General features: G+C 44.5%; 1 protein-coding gene across 24 annotated transcripts in view; it reads left to right on the forward strand.

The window, feature by feature from the left end:
- The window catches only part of adgrl2a (adhesion G protein-coupled receptor L2a), an 86,315-nt gene extending 66,536 nt beyond the window's left edge, over positions 1–19,779 (forward strand). For 6 of the 24 annotated variants that reach the window (XM_037470542.2, XM_037470543.2, XM_062563672.1 and 3 more), the window contains 12 exons: positions 435–618; positions 1,287–1,409; positions 1,808–2,013; positions 2,631–2,804; positions 3,436–3,645; positions 4,395–4,615; positions 5,237–5,303; positions 9,212–9,303; positions 11,704–11,872; positions 12,077–12,205; positions 12,644–12,740; positions 17,091–19,779. In XM_037470542.2, the coding sequence (XP_037326439.2) occupies positions 435–618; positions 1,287–1,409; positions 1,808–2,013; positions 2,631–2,804; positions 3,436–3,645; positions 4,395–4,615; positions 5,237–5,303; positions 9,212–9,303; positions 11,704–11,872; positions 12,077–12,205; positions 12,644–12,740; positions 17,091–17,995 (2,577 nt within the window). In that variant the 3' untranslated portion in view covers positions 17,996–19,779. The other 18 variants (XM_037470532.2, XM_037470534.2, XM_062563669.1 and 15 more) reach the window with 10 other exon arrangements.
- Positions 19,780–20,074: the final 295 nt, after the last annotated feature.

Raw genomic sequence — 20,074 nt, forward strand, 5'->3', positions numbered from 1 at the left:
ATAAATTAAAAAGTTAGAATGGCTTTGCGATTAGATCATCTTAATTAAGGAAAGCTTTTTCACTCCATTTGACTTTAAGTTGTTTCATTATTGTTAATATCTTAATAGACCTAATGGAGTGTCTCCCGTGACGCCACGTCCTTAAAAAACAAACAAAAAAAGAGTGAATCAATTGCCAAAACAACCCGTCTCTTATTCTGTAACTGTCTGTAATTAAGCTTCTCATCCCAACAACTAAATGTCCCTTCAGCGTCATCTTTTATTTCACCGCATTCACCCACGAATCCTTTTCGCGGATGCGGCCTTCCGTCCACCTCGGCGCCTGCATGTCTCCCCCCCCCCCCCCCCGCCTGTGCGAGATTCTTCCTTTTTCACTCAAGCCGGCCTTTGGTCTTGTCGTCCGTTTGTTGTCCGTCCGCTCTGGACACATTCAGGCCATCGTGGACACGGTGGACAACCTTCTGCGCCCCGAGGCCCTGAAGTCGTGGCAGGACATGAACAGCACGGAGCAAACGCACGCCGCCACCATGTTGCTGGACACGCTGGAGGAAGGGGCCTTCGTGCTCGCCGACAACCTGATGGAACCGGCCATAGTCAAAGTTCCCGCCGACAACATAAGTAAGTAAACAAGAGTTTGCGGCGAGCGAGTGACCCCCCCCCTCCCCGAGTTCTTGATGGATGCGAGCTCGTTAAATTCAATTACCTTCAATCCATTGCCAGGGTAACTATTGTGATGGGAAAACAAGGCGGGCATATAAATAAAAAAAAAAGGGCTTTGTTTTCCTAATAAGCGTTCAGACCTCGAGGGGTGGGGGGGTGGGGGGTGAAGGGAAGGAAAACAACGCATATTAGGTTTAACGAGTCGCTTACTGACAAAGTGATGAATATCAGACAATTAAATAGACTGGATTCTCTGATTGCGCACGCTTAGTTTATAAATGTATGCGTCTAGACCTTGTAACTCTATACATTAATGTGAACATTAGCCTGCTGTGGAGTCTTGAAATGCACATTGTTTATCCTCTGCCTCCGTATCTCGTTTTCTTCTGCTTTTGGACAGCATAAGGAAAGCTTCTCCTTAGTTGTTTCTTTTCAAACCCACTCAGGTGTCCTTCAGTCTGTGCCGAGATTTGTGCTAAAATATCAGAAAACTTTCAATATGTATATATACTGTATTCAATATTTTTTTTGTATACCCATGTGTCTACTTCAAACGGTTCGTAATGATCGATATCCTATATGTCCTCTCACCATCAACTCATCCTCTGCTCTTCTGCACCTGGCAGTCCTGGATGTGTATGTGCTCAGCACCGATGGGCAAGTCCAGGATTTCAAATTTCCACAGTCCAGCAAAAGCAGTATCTCAATCCAGCTGTCGGCCAACACTGTCAAGCTCAACAGTCGCAATGGTGAGCTCCCTGAAACCTACCTAAAGAAAGAAGGAAAAGATGGTTCTGCTTCTCTGAAAAATGCTTATTAAATGTGTTTGTTTGACTTTTGCTCCTATCCTTGCTTCTCTGAAAGGGTAAATAGTCTGAATTAGAGTCAATGCGAAAAAAATGGGACACATCTTTAAGTACTCTCTGTGCATTTGACTGAATAATAGCAGTATTTTAAAAATCCTTCTCTCTTTATCTGTCAATCATCTTTCACCCAGTGTGTTTGTTAAATTTATTCTAATGTAATTCCATTTAAGCTATTTGAGTTTTCACCTCCTTACTTTCTTCTTCACACATTGTCTAAACTGGAATCCCGATACCGTTTTTCTTCTTTCTCCTCCTCTCGTTTTCCTTCACTTTTCCGCCAGGAGTCGCCAAGCTCGTCTTTGTTCTCTACAAAAATCTGGGCCAGTTCCTGAGCGCAGAAAACTCCACCATCAAGATGGCCAACGAGGCTTACGGCCGCAATGTGTCGGTGGCCGTCAACTCCGACATCATCGCTGCCTCGATCAACAAGGAGTCCAGCCGCGTGTTCATCAACGACCCGGTGATTTTTACCCTGGAGCACATCGACGTAAGTCCCCTCCCTGGAGCAAACGGAGAACGTCGTATTGAAAACACCAGGAGGGAAGATCCAGAGTAGACAGAGATCTACAATTTGAATTGTAAATGTCTGGCTGGGTCAGGCGGCAGTTTATTTAAGTCATTGAACATCAAATTAAAGTAGTCTTTAGATTCTAAGTGAATTCTAATTCCTTAATCAACATCGGGATATAAATGATACCCATTTTCTTTTATAGTGGGGGGAAATTAACTCCTAGATTAGCCGTACAATCTAGGATGAAATTACTGGAGCACCAATTATCTTTCGTCTTTTAAAGTTGTCACGAGAGTTCCCGGAGGGCCATGCGTGACTCCATTCTTTATCAGAGATATTGTGCAATTTCAAAGACATGCCGTCAAACAATTATGCTTCTCTGTTATTAAGGCCTCGACTGTGCTCCGGTTGATTTGGCAAGCGTGTGCCAAACGATACACAACATATGAATTGCTTCACGAGAGCTGTGAAGTAAAAAAAAATCTTCATCTAAATGAGTGCAGAAACATACTTTGTATGAGTAAAGGGGGGGGGGGGGGTAAATGGCCCCTGTGTTCTACATGAACTACATGAACTTCAATTGTTATCCGCAGATGGAGCACTACTTCAACTCCAATTGCTCCTTCTGGAATTACTCTGAGAGGAGTATGATGGGCTACTGGTCCACGCAAGGCTGCAAACTCCTGGACTCCAATAAAACTCACACCAGCTGCTCCTGCAGCCATCTCACCAACTTTGCCATCCTCATGGCGCACCGTGAAATCTCCGTATGTTCCGTCCACTTTTTTTTATTTTTTTTACGTCCTCCAATTCCACCCTCTTTTTCCCAATTCATAAGCAAACTCGAAACCCCAGACATCATTGTTGAATAGCAATCTTACAGGATCACAGTAATCCCAGCGAGGTCCCGAGGGGGATACTTGTATAATGCGTTGTTAACTTGGTAAAACCCACGTTGCATTCTGCACTGCGGCAAACTAGAGATATTTCCTTAAAACTACAAACCCTAGAAATCCTACAGACCTCCTTTATTCAAATGCTTTGAAGATTTGAATAACGATCTCTAGCTAATCAGTTCCCGACTCTTTTGCATGACTTTCTTAAAAGGAGAAAAGAGTAAAGATATAAAAATGGACTCAGACCAGTTCAGCAAATCAGACCTGACGTAGTGAAAGTATACAGTACTTAATAATAAAAAATAATAGTCATCGTTTTGTATTATTTAAGAGCAAAGTATCTAATTAAATTAATTGGAATCCCAGTTTAGTGATTCCAATTAGTTCACAATATTTAATTAAAAATAAATAGTATTTGAAGCTTGAAATGAAAATGAATGTAGATGTCTTGGTTTCCTCGAGAGCATTCTTAAATGCGCCGCCTGTGCTTCACTTCTTCTAGGGCAACGACAGAGTGCACGAACTGCTCCTCACGGTCATCACTCGAGTCGGGATCGTGGTGTCCCTGGTCTGCCTCACCATCAGCATCTTCACCTTCTGCTTCTTCCGCGGCCTGCAGAGCGATCGCAACACCATCCACAAGAACCTGTGCATCAATCTCTTCATCGCCGAGTTGATATTCCTAATTGGTATCGATATGACGGAGCCCAGGGTGAGCTGGAACAATCGCACCCTATTGATTTGAGTTTGATTGAATACCTCTCACTTTATCTCCCTTTGCCCCCCCCACCCTCCCTCCCTCCCACCTCCGAAAACAAAAGACCCTTCAAGAGGGAAATGGATGGGACATTAATAGGCATTGTTTGTTTCTAACCTTCTCCGCTTGCCCCCCCCCCCGACGTGACGTGAGCGGGGCAGCGCCGTTAGTGTGGACTGCCGCGAGGCGACGTCTTCCACTGAACAGCTCGTCCTCCTTTCTCCTCTTTCAGTTAAAGCCACGGCCTCGTGGCTCGCCCCCCGCATCCGTACCCCCCTTTTTCAGCTTTTTATTTCACTTCTTTTCAAGAAGAACTAAAACGTTTTTCCTGCATGCAGAATGTCTTCTTGATTAAATCTACCAACGCTTACCTTCACAATACCAATGGTATTCAAACGTTTGCCGCGCCGACGGAAGGCGAAGCCTGTGCGTAGCCGGAGCCCATGTGGTGAATGAATATTCATCGCATTTTTCATCAATTCCACTGAATGGCTGAGACAGCAGCGGTTTCAGTGGCTTTTTTAATAAAAGATATGGGCATATGATATACAATTTTCAATAAAGTGTTATAGAGACTCCTCTTGTCATGTTTAAATCATTTTTGTACTACAAGTTAATAAAAATAAAAAAAATCCTTCCATTTTATAGAAAGTTCCTTCAGTATCGGTCTTTGATGGTTTCCTTTGGTTGTTGTCATCACTCAGATTGGCTGCGCCATCATTGCGGGGATCCTCCACTTCTTCTTCCTGGCCTCCTTCTCCTGGATGTGTCTTGAGGGGGTCCAGCTGTACCTCATGCTGGTGGAGGTCTTTGAGAGCGAATACTCGCGGAAAAAGTACTACTACGTGTCCGGTTACCTCTTCCCTGCCATTGTGGTCGGTGTCTCCGCAGCTATCGACTACAGGAGCTACGGGACCAAGAGAGCGTAAGTGCAGCTTTCTGAGCAAATCCTTGGCGAGTGTGTGTGTGTGTGTGTGTGTGTGTGGCAGCTTTTGAAAAGAAATCTCATCGTTCCTGCCTGGGCTTTACATGCATCCCCCGAGCTACTGAAACATTTGAGCTCCTTTTGCCAGGAAGGGGCCTCTGATCAATTTTTTATGTCATTTGATAGTGGCTGACAGACTCAACACTGTGGTTTCAGAGGGGGGCAAGAGGAGGGAGGTGGTGGTGGTGGTGGGACGCAGCTACATTAATGCCTTTCTGCTTAAAGACCCTCCTGTGACCTCTTGTTTGTAAATGCTCTCTCAAAGAGAAGAGCACCGTGCCGAAAAAGCCTTTTACGTAAATTAATCTCAGCTAAGACCCAGCTGTCAAGAGGGGCTACTTTGTGTCCTCCCTGTGTTTTGTGTAACTGTTGTAATTGTGACAGGAGCGTTTGAAACCACTCCAAGACATATATATTGGCTAGAAATTATGCACTTAATGTCATCAGCCCTAGGAGCCCAATTATATAAATGTAGTTCCATCCATATTTGGCCTCAGGATGGTATTTCCTTTGCGGCGTATGCTGCCCCAAGATTAAGTGTGTGCTTCTTATGTGTTACAGGTGCTGGCTAAGTGTGGACAATCACTTCATATGGAGTTTTATAGGACCTGTCACCTTTATCATCATGGTAAGCCGTTTTATTTATTTTTTCTTCACATTCTGCGACCGACTGAAGGGGCCGAGGGTTTGAGACGAAAGATGAAAGAGGCGGATAAAGGAAGTGGGATGGTTGAACTGAGGGAAAACTGCTGCATTTTTGCTCGACAGTGATGACAGGTTAATTTTACGCCTAAGACAGATTTCGCAGGCATCACGGGATCCTCTCCGCCGCTTAGCGCCCGACAAGGATCTGGGATTTGTTGGTCCACTTTAACCTCGCTCGCACGCAATTCCCCCGTGAAAAGCGTCCCCTACTGGCCCTCCATTTCAACTTCCTATGGCACGAAGGGACAAAAACACACAAAGAAATGACCTTTCTGTCCCGTAGCTCCTTCTTCCAATCCTCTGCAACTGCCTCCTTGTGTGTTCTTCAGCCTACAGTAAATAGCACGTGACCGTGTTGGGGATGAAGAAGAAAAGCAAAGGCACTTCTCTGTTTGGTCAAGGACCGTCAGGGGTGAAGGACATATGGCATATCACAATGACATATGTCCCATTGAGCCATGCAATTATTTACTGGTCATGACATTATTATCTCCCGCTCCATCAGAGAGGCTCAAAAGAACGAGACCTTAGGGAGTCATCCTTACCTGCGCAAAAAAATAAATATAGCAGGTGGTATTCCTCAGTTATATCCCCCCCCCCCCCCCCCCCCCCCCCCCCCACACGAAGGGATGTGGGAAGCTCTGCAAACTTGCCCTGCCGCTGTGCAGGGAGGACGGGCGCTATTTGTTCAGCACTATGTTCATTATGCAGCATAATGGTCGGTACTGTATCTACACATGCAGTGACCTCTTTTGAACATCAAACTGACACTGAAAATATAGCGGGGGGAGGGGGGGGGGGGGGGGGGGGGGCGTCACCCATTTGGAATTCCGACAGGTCTGTGCACACTGTTTGCAGAGCGGCAGCACCTTTCAAAGTGAAGACATAGTACAGGTCTGTCTGTTTGGATAAAAGAGGAATGTGCTCACTGCGCTGCATTTCACAGCTTTGTCAAAAAGAGACATTGCCGTGACGTATTTAAAAATGAAGGACGAAGTACACAGAACTGATGGAGGCCTGTGTTGGATTGGAATGTCTTTGAATGAATGTTCAAATGTCTTTTTTTTGTTGTCTTCCTTGATTTTCTTTCCTTTCTTTGCCATCCTTTAGATTTGTTTATAATTTAGGCAAAGCTAACATTGATTTAAGAAAGAAAAAGAAAAGAAAAGAATACCTTTCTTTCTGTCTCAGCAAATGTCCTGTCAGCCACACGGGGAAATGTTTTCTTCCCCGTAAATTGGGCCCTCGTTGTTTTCCAATCCTGTGTTGCTTCCGTTATGATTTGCATCACGTCTGCAGTGATAATGCTGATCCGTGATGACCTGTGAGGAGCTGCTGCATTGTAGCAGAGCGGCTGTGTGACAGGAAAATGTGTGTTTTTGCAGCACTGGCTTGGAGCCTCGCACACTTCCCCTCTGATTCTGTGCAACAATTGACTCAAAAAGACAAAAGTACGGTGGAAAGGGGCATCTCAGGGGAGCATGCAGGGAGGGGGGGGGCAAGGTTTGTCTGCGCCATTCGTGACCCCTGGTTCCTCTACAAATTGGCTTTGTCCTTGTCAATGAGGGAGAGGGAGAGGAGGAGAAAAGCTACATGAGCAAAAGAGAAAAAAGGGGCGAAAACAGTGCTGCTTTGGCTCACGTCTGGATCTCCACCCGCCACCCAAGCCACGTTTGTGCCAAAAAAAAAAAACCTTGTTTTTGTCGTTCTTTTTCCCCCTCATTCTTTTGTTTATCCTCCTCTTCTTCCCCCCCCCCCCCCCCCCCTCCCCCCCCCACACTGTTTTTATTTATTTATTTATTTATTATGCTCGTGGCTGACACAGGCCCTGAATGCTGACTGAAAACACAGGCCGGTGGAAGGCATTTAGATTCTTGTTCTCTGGCAGAGGTTTCCCTGTCTCTGGGCACTAGGGGTATTAGCTCCATGCAGGGGGGAAACATAGAAGTAATGAGTGGTGGGGGGGGAGCCATTAGTATGCTTGAGATAGCTTCAACACGAGGCCTCTTAGATCATGACACGTCAGGAGCGGTTCTTATCATGTGGACAGCTCCATCTGCACCTTTAATATTTTATCCCCGGGCAGTTCACTCGGAGTTCAGTGTGTACACACGCGGCCCACTTCGCTACAAAAAAAAGCTTTCTGCCCGGTCCCAGTGTGGCTAGGTGCTTCTGCATGGCTGGCTCGCCCGTGATGATTCAAAGGTAGAGTGAAGGATGGAAGCAAGGCGACTTGGCTCTAGCGAGGGGATCCCCCAGGAAGGGCTGCGAGAGCATGTCGGTGGGGGGGAGGAGGAGGGGAGGAGGGGGGTGGGGGGACATGTGCCGTGCTGCTGTGTTACTTTAAAGTACTGTGTCCCTCTCCTCTGTCTCATTGGATCCATGTCACCACTCCAGGCTGTGTGAAAGGTTTTTTTTTTTTTTTAAAGTCCTCGCCCCTCCTGTCTGTCCCCCCCCCCCCCCCCCCCCGATGTCTGACTCATGCAGGCGGCGGCTGATAGAAGTCGTGGCTGATAGCTGCGAAACAAAACATAGCTTCAGCGATGTCTGTGATTCACAACTCTGGATTTGCCCCCCCCCCCCTTCCCCCCACACACCCCCCTTCAACCCCTTTGCCGGGTGGGTTATTGTGAGCAGCTCTGCGAGTTGATTGCATGTGGAGGGGGGGGGGGGTGGGGGCGATGTATCGATCACAGGCAGCCTTTTGATAGCGGGGTGCTCCAGAACACGGACAATTTATGTTCAAGAGTGAACGGTCTGGGTCCAGCACACAAAGGTCATTCATTTATTTCATGCTCTCAAACTGGCAAAGCATCTACTTTTTTTCTTCTTCTTCTGATAACAAGATATCAGTGAAATACACTGTTTATAAGGCTCGCCTGAAGGAAAAAATAAAAAAAAGAAGCTTTGGTTATTTCAAATGTATTCACGTGCCACTGACATACTGGCTACTGTGTTTCTTTGTGTTTCTGAATCTTTGATATGCACTTTTGGTGGTACACAACTTACATTTCTTTGTAAATCCGTGGCATTATTTATACATCCCTAACTTGCAGTACAAACACAGTCTGGTTCCCCTGCTGTGAGTGCATGTACATGCTATGTCTGGGAATACTTTACCCCAAAACTAATGCTTTTGAGGGAAAATGCTTTGGTCTTTGCTGGCCCGATCCAGCCTTTGGGTCTCTAAATCATGGTATTGATTTTCAAGGTACGGAGTAAATGTGCTCTGAAACACAGCACAAATCAGGTCGTTGTCTCAACCTGATATGTGCCACTAGCTCCCTTAATATTTAATACAATAAAACAAGCAAGCAAGCTCCTTCTCCCTTCCGTTCTCTTTTTTCCACGCACAAGAATCAGAATGTACCATGTTCCCTCAAGCCTTTTGTAGCTGGTTACACCTTATATATAGTATTTCACTATGTGCAAAAAATGATATGCATTTGTTTAGTACAACAAGAGGGTTTCTCGTTCCTCCTGCCACATTTGATTCCCTTCCGACTTTGCCAGACTGCTGCCGTGTGGCTGTTTCTTCCTATCTTTTCCTTTTTTCTTCTCTGGGATGGATTTTAATGCATTTCCATGCTCTTATTGATATAGAATGACACTAAATTTGGCGCCAGTCGGCCCCGTCTGGGCCCTGCTGGGCCCGGCTGGAACGATAGATGTTTATTGGATTAGTCTGTGGACATGCACAGATTTGAAGGCTCTCCTCTTTTAAAACTTATGGACAAATTAACAGATTTTTTTTTTTTTCTCTCTCCGCCCGCCATATCTTGCGTCATTAATCTTCATGTATTAACACTGTCATTACTCTGTTTTCGACAGCTCAATCTCATCTTCCTGGTCATCACAATGTACAAAATGGTGAAGCACTCTACCACCCTGAAACCAGACTCCAGCCGACTGGAGAATATAAAGTAAGTAAAGGGTCATATACTGAACCCTCCTGTTCTCCTGATTATGAGCAATTTAACACTGGTGTAATTCTACCGCCAGCCCAAGGAAAACTAAGGCTCTTTTACTGTTGAGGTAATGACATTTCTTTTGGTTTTACTTAAAACATTTCATGGGAAAATTCTTAACCTTCCCCACCTCCAAGCGCTGTACTAAAGAGTGAGATTAGAATACATTCATTTTTATTTCTCTGTCTGAAACGAATCAGATGGTCGAGATTGCACATTTTTCTAATGAGACCTTTGGACAGCTTGGCTTGTCATGATGCCTACACATTCTCTGTGAGTCATCGTTTGGCCTTTTGTTGCCACTCCGGCCACACACCCATCACTCTCCGGCTGCAGCTTAACCATGCGCCGCCGGCTCTGCTAGGGCGGGGTCCGGTGGAACCGCCACCGCGTGGGTTCGCCGCGGGAACATGTCGAACCTTTTTTTTATGATGGATCTCAGCGTCAGAAAATAGGTCCTTCCCCACAGAGACCACCGCCCCACCAACCCCTTTGAAACTAAGGCTTTCTAAATCGCCTCAGCCGTTACGATGTCAACTGCTTGGGGAGGTTTTTCTGAGGAACTGACTGGTTTGCTTTGGTTTTTGCCACTTTGGTGAAAATAACATGTGTTGCTCTCTAAGGCAGGCACGCAATCAGGACCTATTCCATTTTCACAGTTGCACAGCCCCACTTTATTCTGGACAATTCTATTTCAATTTTCAGCAGCGGCGTTGCTATATCCATTTTGTTCTTTTTAATTTCCCTTTAAAGTATGTGTTTTCAGCATTACGACACTGTGGTGAAACTGCAATCTGGGAGACCAGTCCAAAAAAAGTTCTTATTTAGAGTTGTGGTTTTTTCCTAATAGACCACCCCCTTATCAAGGAAACCACAACAGATTACACGTTCTGATCAACGTGAGGTGCATTTCCGCCTGAAATGAAATCATTCCTCTAATGCTTACACTGTAGAAAGACATGGCGTATTAATAGCCCTTTGCTTGTGGGTTTTTCTTGTTTGTGTTTTCATTTTTAATTTTTCGCTGCCGTTTGATCTGAAAGTTGTTGTCGCACCAGTGTCATTGCATGTTGCACGAGACGGCAAAGTTAACACGCACACTGTCCTTTCTCCTCTGCTGTCATTCTCCTTTCTCTCTCTCTCTCTCTGTTCTGCGGTGCACACCAGTAATTATCGCGTGTGTGACGGCTACTATAATACAGATTTGCCTGGGTAAGCTCCTGCAATGTACCTCCAGATAATTTATTTCACCCACACATCACCACCCACACATTCAATAGCATGAATGCAAATTTGTTCACAGACGATGTGCTCTGACTTTAGTAATTGAATGATCAGCGTGAAAAAAAAAAAAAAAAAATACAACTCTGTCAGACCCTTTGCCTCCCGTGATTTCCCTTGGATCAAAGTTGACGATATCGTACTCGAATGCCTGCTAACGCGCGCCATTATGCGCTCTGATCTAATTGTGTTTCTCTCTTCCTGCTTATCATGCTCTCTAGCTATGAAGATAATAAACGGTTTATCAAGTAAGGACATGTTGCCCAGAAGTCCCCGTCTTCAGCCCTCTAGTCTATCTTCTCTCCCCGTCTTATTCTGCCTTTCCATTTCTGTCCTCCTTTTTTTTCTTTTTTCTTCCTCCGCTCGCTTCAAAGCTACTCATCCGCCGTCCTTGCGACTGGTCATTTTCACCTTGTCCATCATCTGGAAATCCACTGTTGTTGTTGTTGTGTGTTTGAGCGCTGACCTGCGCTGCCGGTGTCTGAAGGCTCCCCAGGACCTTCAAACACCAGGCGGGAGAATCTCCTTTTTTTTTCCCCCCCTTGAACTCTTTCCGCCTAGTTCTCCAGCTCTGATAACACACTCACCAGATAAATTTTAAGCATGTAATAGTATCAAAGGGTGTTTCTTTTAGCTTTAGCGGCCTTGTTGATTATGCCCGTCTCTATGTTCTAACACATCAGTTATTTACAGAAAACCAGATCAAGGTGTCGCTTCCTTCTTGTCTGTTTGAAAGCACTGCATTCCAGGTATTAAGTTAAGTGTGTGTGTGTGTGTGTGTGGATGGAGGCGCGGGAACGGTAGGGAAAGGCAAGACATGGCAATTTTATTCATACAGCACATTTCAACAGCAAGGCAATTCATGTAAAATCATTAAAACATCCAATTATAAAGCAAGGAGATTTGAAAACAAAGGTTTATTCTGGATGGCATAGGTGTTGTTTGTTGTTTGTCCTCTCACCTGGTTGAAAGCTTTCTTTCTTTCTTTTTTCATAGTTGTGGTGATTGCAAATCCCACTCCCATCATCGCGTGAGATCACTAAATGTTTTTGGTCTCTTTTCTCTCCCCTTCAGGTCCTGGGTCATGGGGGCCTTCGCTTTGCTCTGTCTGCTGGGCCTCACCTGGTCCTTTGGTCTCTTCTTCATCAATGAGGCCTCGATTGTCATGGCATACCTGTTTACCATATTCAACACCTTCCAGGGAATGTTCATCTTCATCTTCCACTGTCTTCTCCAAAAAAAAGTAAGTTTCCCGTCACCCGCCGAAGCTCAAAGTGAAAGACAAGTGACTTCTCTTCCAAGGGTGAAACGTCCCCGAGCAGACCTTTGCAGCGTGCCGATTTTAAAAACCAGCAGGGCAATGCCGGCTTCCAGATCTTGGCCCCAAGTCGTACGCAAAGTCAACATCGTGCTTGTAGGTGAACACTCGCGCTGTTTGCTCACGCAGGTCCGCAAAGAGTACAGCAAGTGCCTTCGCCACACGTACTGCTGCGGGGGGCTGCCGACCGAGAGCTCGCACAGCTCTGCCAAGACCTCCGCCACCAGGACCAGCGCGCGCTACTCCTCCGGTACACAGGTAGGCCAGCAGCTTCGTCCGGGTCGCACAATTCCCACTGTCAAGTGATGCATACACAAAAACATGCGCTGCCATGATTAGCGTGACAGAATGAAGAAGAAATACAATTCGCTGTACTGCATGAGTACCTTTCTTCTGCTCTGCCCCCTTAAGCACTTGCTTTTATCTTTATAATTTTTGTTTCTCTAACTAACGTCTTGTGCATGGGAAATAGTACCGCACAGTTTAAAGAGCATTGCAGACACATTTAGCGCAGAGACAGCCCAAAAAGCAACATAAAAAAGAAAAAAATCCCGTTATTGATAAAAGTTAATAGTCCTTAGTAGACAGTACCTGTAGATGTATTGTGGCTGGAGCGGAAGCGGATAGGTAGAGTTGATCTGAAAGGTGAGTGGGCTTGTTTAAAGTCCTAATGACTGTCCCTTGTTGACCTGGCAGAGTCGTATCAGAAGAATGTGGAATGACACCGTAAGAAAGCAAACTGAGTCCTCCTTTATCTCAGGTGACATCAACAGCACCTCCACCCTTAACCAAGGTCAGTTAACACCTCATAACTCTCCACCTGCACACCCATGCACACATTTCATTACCCAGCTAAAAATACCTCCTCTAAGTGCCGATGATCTCGCACCGCAGTAGACGATCCTAATCGTAATAAATGCCTTCAGTTTGAAAAGACAGACCAGTGCAAAAAAAAAAAAAAAATGAAGAAAACCTTTAGTCTCGGCTCCCTGTTCAGCCAGCAAAGGATTACAAAGATCCTCTCTCAAATTGTCTGCGCTACGTCATTCTGGCTCCTAACGTCACCCTCAAATTGGGGCAAGACTAGAGGAGTTTTTTTCTTCTATTTTTTTTTTTTTTTTAATCTAAGTGCCTGCTGTCTAAAGTTCATAACCAAGCTCAGGGGAAACATAGACACAAAAAAAAGAAAAAACTTTTATTTCAGGACAATCTTAACACGCAGAAAGAGGCAATTTGTTCCCCTTGCATGTAAGGTGACCTCTGTTACTTTACAGCGGGATTCATGTGGTAGGGAGAGAAAAAAAAAACTGCCATTTATTATTTAGCTTGAGCACAAACATGATGATGAGAAGATGATGTTCAACTCTGGCTGACCCGGAGTGCTTAGTGTGACGTTAGGCTTTCTGCTGCCTCTGAAATGGCTTTCCAAGCATGCAAAGGAAGGGGGGGGGGGTTTACTCTGAGGTGGTTTGACTCCCCTCCCTCCTCTACCCTCCACCGACTCCTGTTGCTGCCGTTCTTTGCCTCCGCTTTCTTTTTTGCCTCCCTTTCACACATTAAACCCGGTGGGTTTTTATGCACGTTTTGACTCGCCAATATAACCGTAACAAAACGGAATTAAAGCTTCTTTTTTTTTGTTTTTTTTTAATTCCCTACGGTATCGTTTCCTGGAGATGTTAATGTAAAGGTTGGATATTGATCACTCCGGGGTGCAGTAGCCTAGTTACCCTGGAGTGTCGGTACGCTAAAGGAGGGCTCTATCTCTTGGAAGCACTTCCCTGTCATTAAAAACCTCCCTGGAGCCTTCCCAACATGACAGATTGGCATTTAGCACAGGTGATAAATGGCAGTGTAAAAACCTCACATCCCTAAAATACAGGGCGCGGATAGGATATTGCCAAATATCTTAAGGCTTAAATATCTATATATCAAAAAGTATGGAAATTCCATTGTTTGTACTATCAATATTAAATGAATACGGCTTGTAATGGTTTTTAGAGGTTTTTTAAATGAATGGGTAGCAATGCAGCAACTTGCATAATGAATGAACGGTGCATATTTGAATGAAATGTAGCTGATGGCTGTTAAATGTCCTGAAGTACCTGCAAACATTTTTGCTGAAGTAGCTGTTTTTTTATGTTTTCTCCTGGTTGCCTCTCCAACTTTAACCTGCATTCTTAACTTTAAAATAAACGCCGCCCTAGTTTTCATATTTCTTTTTTTTTTCTTCTTTTTCCATGAAACTTTAAATAAATGTCGTCTGACTGCGTCACACTTAACTCCTCTTCTGTCTTGCCACTCCAGGAATGACCGGGAATTATCTACTAACAAATCCTCTTCTTCGACCACAAGGCACTAACAACCCTTATAACACCTTACTGGCAGAGACAGTCGTGTGTAACACCCCCACGGCTCCAGTGTTTAACTCGCCAGGTGCGCTTACTTAATACTTTTTGTCCGGCATTTAGGCTTTTCTCCTCTCTTTGCCTCCTTTGTTCCTCTCCCGCTTTGTCTCTTTAGTCGAGGCTAAACGAAGAGCAGGATGTTCCGCAGTATCGCCTTTCCTTTCTGAATCGTTGTCTCCCCAATGCTCGGTACAGTGCATACTGTGCACACATGTTTTCATGTAGCGCAGAGGCTATTTAGTGGCTCGTCTCGACCCACCCCCCCCCCCCCCCCCTCTTATATCTCTCTTATCCAAACTCTGAGCGGGGACATGACGATTAAGATGGGGAAGAGATACTACATGCTCGGGCCTTGAGATAATGTAGACAGAGGCGTTGACCCGAAGATGTTGTTTCAGCTCCATGACTATTGAAATTTATGCTGCTGAATTTGTCAGGTGCTTTGTTACTTTTTGTGTGTTTTAGAGGGAGCTTTCCCATTAAAGGGTGTTGCAGTGAGATCTAAACCTATGCTTAATACTGATCCGCTTAATGGAACTGTGGCATTACATTGTATAGACATATTTGATAATAGCTGATATATTAAAACAAATGAAAAGTTACTATATCTCAATTGCACGTGCCATTTAAGCATACCACTGTTGCAATTGTGTGTGCTATGATATCTTTAAACTGAAATGGCATCTTTTGTCATGTTTTGTGCTTTTCCCCTACGCTTCCCTCTAGTGACCTTCAGAGAGACAAGTATGGGAGTAACTCTTAACTTTGCCTATCAAATGTAAATTCTTTTCAGCATGCTTATTAAAATCAACCAAAACCCCAGCACTATCACTTGGTTTACTTTAGGCCATTAACACACACTCAGTGAGCAAGTGGTTCAAAAAATGATCCACCCAAATTCTACTCTAATCTGAAAAGAAATAAAAAGATTCATCTCATCATTTGAAGAAATCCTCCAGATTTGAAAGCTTTATCACAAATGCCCTTTGCTTTGCTTCTCTCTTCTGCTTGATTTGGGATTTTATCCGACCAAAATGCATCATATTTTCTGGCAGAAAGAAGCATTTATAGAGCTGTCTTTTTTTTTTCTTTTTTCTTCCTTCTTTTCTTTTCTCCCCAAATGTCTTTTCCTCGCGTGGCATTCGGCAGTCTCGGTGTCCCGTAGTATTCCCCTCACACCTCTCCGGGCAGCACCTGTCCGGACACTAAATTGCCTCCTATAGGCCCAAACACATGGATGTCATGGCAGCAGCTGTTCCTCTATTTCTTTTCCCACGACTTTCTTGTCATTTATCTTCCTTTTAAACAGCCTCTGTGAAAACTGCGCCTCCTATACGATCAAAATCACTCCCACATAAATTTGGGACAAAGACAAACGTTGCTGTGAAATATTCTATTCGTTTTTCATCTTAATTTTCTGTTAATCTTTGTCCTTCAAGGGAGGTGTGTTAGTCATAGCAGGGCACATTTTTCCCTTATCTCCTCTCTCAATCACGCCGTAGCTAATATTTATCCTTAGTTGTGCTGTTTTCCATGACCTCCATGCGTTGAGAAATTCCAAAGATGACCTCTGCAGCGGCTGTGTTATTCTTGAGCTGGTCTGCTAGTGACCGGGGTCTCACTGGGAACTGTCACTGTGACGGATGCCGAGTGCCGGGCTGCGGGCGAGCTCTGACCTTTGACAGCTTTGGCTACACAGGCTGCCAACTAACGGACAGAAAGTGTACCGACACAAAAACGTCACTAAAGTAAAAGCTGTTTAATGCTTTTTCGTTTCATTTGCTGAACCCTTGCTCTCGCTAATTTTGCAGTTGAGACTTTTGCTTTACGTTTTGTTGTTCCTTTGAGTGATTCTTCTTCATGTTACAATAAATCATTTTACTTTTCTTTTGTACATCAGCTGCTCTTAGACCAGATAGCCTGAGCAGACAGACATGATGTGAGTTGTCTAAAGTGAGTCTTTTCACCTGCTGTGTGTGGTGATGGTGGAGTGCTGCTTGTGGGCTCCCCTTGTAGTGAGAACAAAGATGGCTGTCCCATGTTGATACACGACTACTTCCCCTCTCTGTCTTTGTCATCTTTTCCCATCTCTGTCTTTTTTTTCCTTCCCTCGGCACATCCGACCTATTAGTTGCTAGACGACCTTTAAGTGTTGTAGCTTGCCCGTTCATGGCTTCATTCTTGTGGACACCTCCTTTTGCCCCGTGTGCTGTGATGGTGATTAGTGTTCCAGTACGTGTCTAATGTTGTTTGGGAGCTTTTTCCTTTTGTTGTCACTTTTGTGGCGGACTAAAACACACAGTGCTCTGCTTATTATGAAGCCATTTGAAAAAGCGGCAGTCAAAATGTACATACATATAATACATGTGAGAAAATAAAATGATTTCTTATTGCACATATATATACTGTATATATACATACACATATGTATGTACAGTACAGGTCAAAAAACACTTTCTCATTGAATGGGAAAATGTGTCAACTTTTGACTGGCACTGTCTATATGTATATACACATAGTATATGTGTATATACATATAAGTATGTATGTATATGTGTATGTATCTACATCTATATAACTGTGCCTAACTAACACATTTACAGCATGGCTTGTTTTCTTTTGAGTTTCTATGTGAAACAGCATCCTAAACAGCATTAAACTCACTTTTGCTCCTTCTGTATCATGGTCAATGCTGTTGACTAATGTATCATCCCCCCCACATGTCCCCCTCTTTCCAGGGCACTCACTGAACAATGTGGTGAGGGATACAAGTGCAATGGATACTCTACCGCTAAATGGTAACTTTAATAATAGCTACTCACTCCGCAACGGGGACTTTGGCGACAGCGTGCAGGTGGTAGACTGCGGCCTCAGCCTGGACGATGCTGCCTTTGAGAAAATGATCATCTCTGAGCTAGTACACAACAACCTGCGTGCCTGTAACAAAAGCCACCACCATCAGCAGCAGCAGCAACAACAACAACAACAACAACAGCAGCAACAGCAGCTGCAGCACCACAGCTTACATCACCCACCCCACCATCAGCAGCCCCCGCTGTACCACCACCGCCACCACCACACGGAGCGGGCTCCGCCCAAGGTGACGGTGGTAGGCGGCGGCGGCGGCGGCAGCAGCAGCGAAGACGACGCGATCGTGGCCGACGCTTCCTCTCTGGTGCACGTGGGCGACACCGTGGGTCTTGAGCTGCACCATCAGCAGGAGTTGGAGGCGCCGCTGATCCCCCAGCGGACTCACTCGCTTCTGTACGCACCCCAGAAGAAGGTGAGGACCGATGGGGGAGTTGAAACCTTTGACGGCCAACTGACACCCACCAACCCCGATGATAGTCTGCAGTCCCCAAACAGAGACTCCTTGTACACGAGCATGCCCAATCTGAGGGACTCTCCGTACCCCGAGAGCAGTCCCGACGGGGTGGAGGAGCTGTCGCCCTGCAAGGGGGGCGAGAATGAGGACGTTTACTACAAGAGCATGCCTAACCTAGGGGCCGGCCACCAGCTCCAGGCCTATTACCAGATTGGCCGAGGGGGCAGCGATGGCTACATTATTCCCATCGCTAAAGATGGCTGCTGCCCTGATGGCGACGTACGGGAAGGACAGATGCAGTTGGTGACAAGCCTTTAAATTTGGGGTGTTTAAATCGTCACAAAACCCCCCCCTCCTATTGCCCCTTTTGCAGCCCCTGACCCCTTGAAGGACGCGCCAAATGAATGGTTGGGAAGTGATCGTTTTATTTTTGAAGACAGCCGAGAAGCCCCGTCACACACACACACACACACACACACACACTAGGCATTTACAAACCCTCTTCCTCTAGCTGCATTGCGATCTCCGTGCCCACAGACATCTTCCTACCTTCCCCGCAGACCACCGGGGGCTCCATGCACAGCGATGGCAGTGCAAAGTTTTAAATGAGACTGTACATAAAATGCAGAGTAAAATTTCAATTTTAAGAGACAAGCCAACTATGTATTTAAATGTGCTGCTGCTGTTGAAACATTTAGAAAAGTTGAAGGTACGAAAAGGTAAAAAAAAATATTAAAAAATTTAAAAAAGACAGAAAAAAAAATAACATTACTGGCTCCATCATATCAGCAATTTCTCGGTCAAAAGGTTGTACATACACTCTCCAACATCCTTGTTGAAGCCTGTTTTTTTTTAATTATTATTATTATTGTAAACAAAACACCACCCTGGACCAGGAGGTGGACTGTAAAATGTTCCCGATCAGACTGTCAGAAAAGGAACAGAAGCTCCTGGTTGCTCGGCGTCACTCCTCCACCTTGAAGTTCGGATTGTATAACCACTAGCAATCAAGCCCCTGGCCTTATATTTTCTCAACTGTACAATGAACTGTTGTAGAGGAAAATGGCTAAAATATATATTTTGTTGTATTGCTAGTGTAAAATAAAAAATCCTGGAAAAAAACGTTAATATGAAGAAACCTTTTAATTCAAAATTTAACGTTTGGAAAAACTATTGTGTAGAAGTTGCACATATGTTATACAGTGTGTTTATGGTTCAACACTTCCTTTGTGTGTGTTTGAACGTAAAGGTTTTATGAAAAGAAAGGAGGATTCAACAAATTGATGCGTTATCACTTTCTTCCACTCGTGAACAGTGTTTTTTATTTTTGCTTACTGAGTTCCATTGGTCGCGCATTTAAATATGTCTATATGATTTTTCCAAAGTGGCATCAGCTTCAATAGGAATGGAATGCAAATTCCCAGTTATAGCGATTCATGCATTGCACATTTCTTTGTGTAAATCTGAATGGAATAGATCTTTTAAACCGTCACGGCAGAGTGATGAGCTTTTGACAAAAAGGTTTCTATCATAAATGTAGTTCTTCCGCTTGGGTTTGGACATTTTATTTATTAAAAATCTTTCCAAAAAATAAATGGGGAAATGTGTGAATATTTTCCAGCACTGGTATACATGATGTAATGTAGCTCATGTTTTTTTATGTAAACCTGTTACCAAGAGGTTCATCACTTAAGACTGATGTAAAGTTCAACACTTGTATAACAAATAAAATAAATGTGAGAAGTTTTGTCAAATGCCAGTTGCTTTTTAATGGTTTGTGATTTAAGTACTATTTGAGAAAAACTAAAAAAAAGAGGTTCAATTATTTTGCTATGGACAAAAGACACTTTTGACTCAGGTTATAAGTAAGTCCACAGCACCTAAGAGGTCAAAATGGTGAATTATTTTCTGGGGCATTTATTGCTTATTGTTCTGCTTTTTATACAAGCGCTGCAGAGTAGAGAGAGCTCATTTCACCGTATGTGTTAGCGAAGCCAAATCTGTCCATGTGATTCAAAGATGAGAAACTCAGGTAGGAAAATTGCTTTGTAAATGTTCCTCTGTGTGGTTGTAACACTAATAAAGGTTGGGAAACGACACTGGTTCACAGCATTGTCCACTTAGTATATTATTGAACGAGCAGTAGTCCTGGCACCATTAACAACCCCGGCACGACAGAAATCTTGTGAGGTGTCCGCTTCAATGCCTTTTGTGGGAGTGGAATTGCGTCCGTGGAACTAACAAGGGGTCAAGGTTACACTTGGCTGCGGATGTAGAAATATATTCCACATCATACGTTGGAATACGACACGTATTTGGACTAATTGATGTCTCCAGATGGAGCGCACATTCACTTCCTGTACGGTGTAGGCCTTCAGGTAATGCTAATTTACAAAC

The sequence above is a fragment of the Pungitius pungitius genome, chromosome 7 (genome assembly GCF_949316345.1).
Source record: "Pungitius pungitius chromosome 7, fPunPun2.1, whole genome shotgun sequence".
Lineage (NCBI taxonomy): Eukaryota > Metazoa > Chordata > Actinopteri > Perciformes > Gasterosteidae > Pungitius > Pungitius pungitius.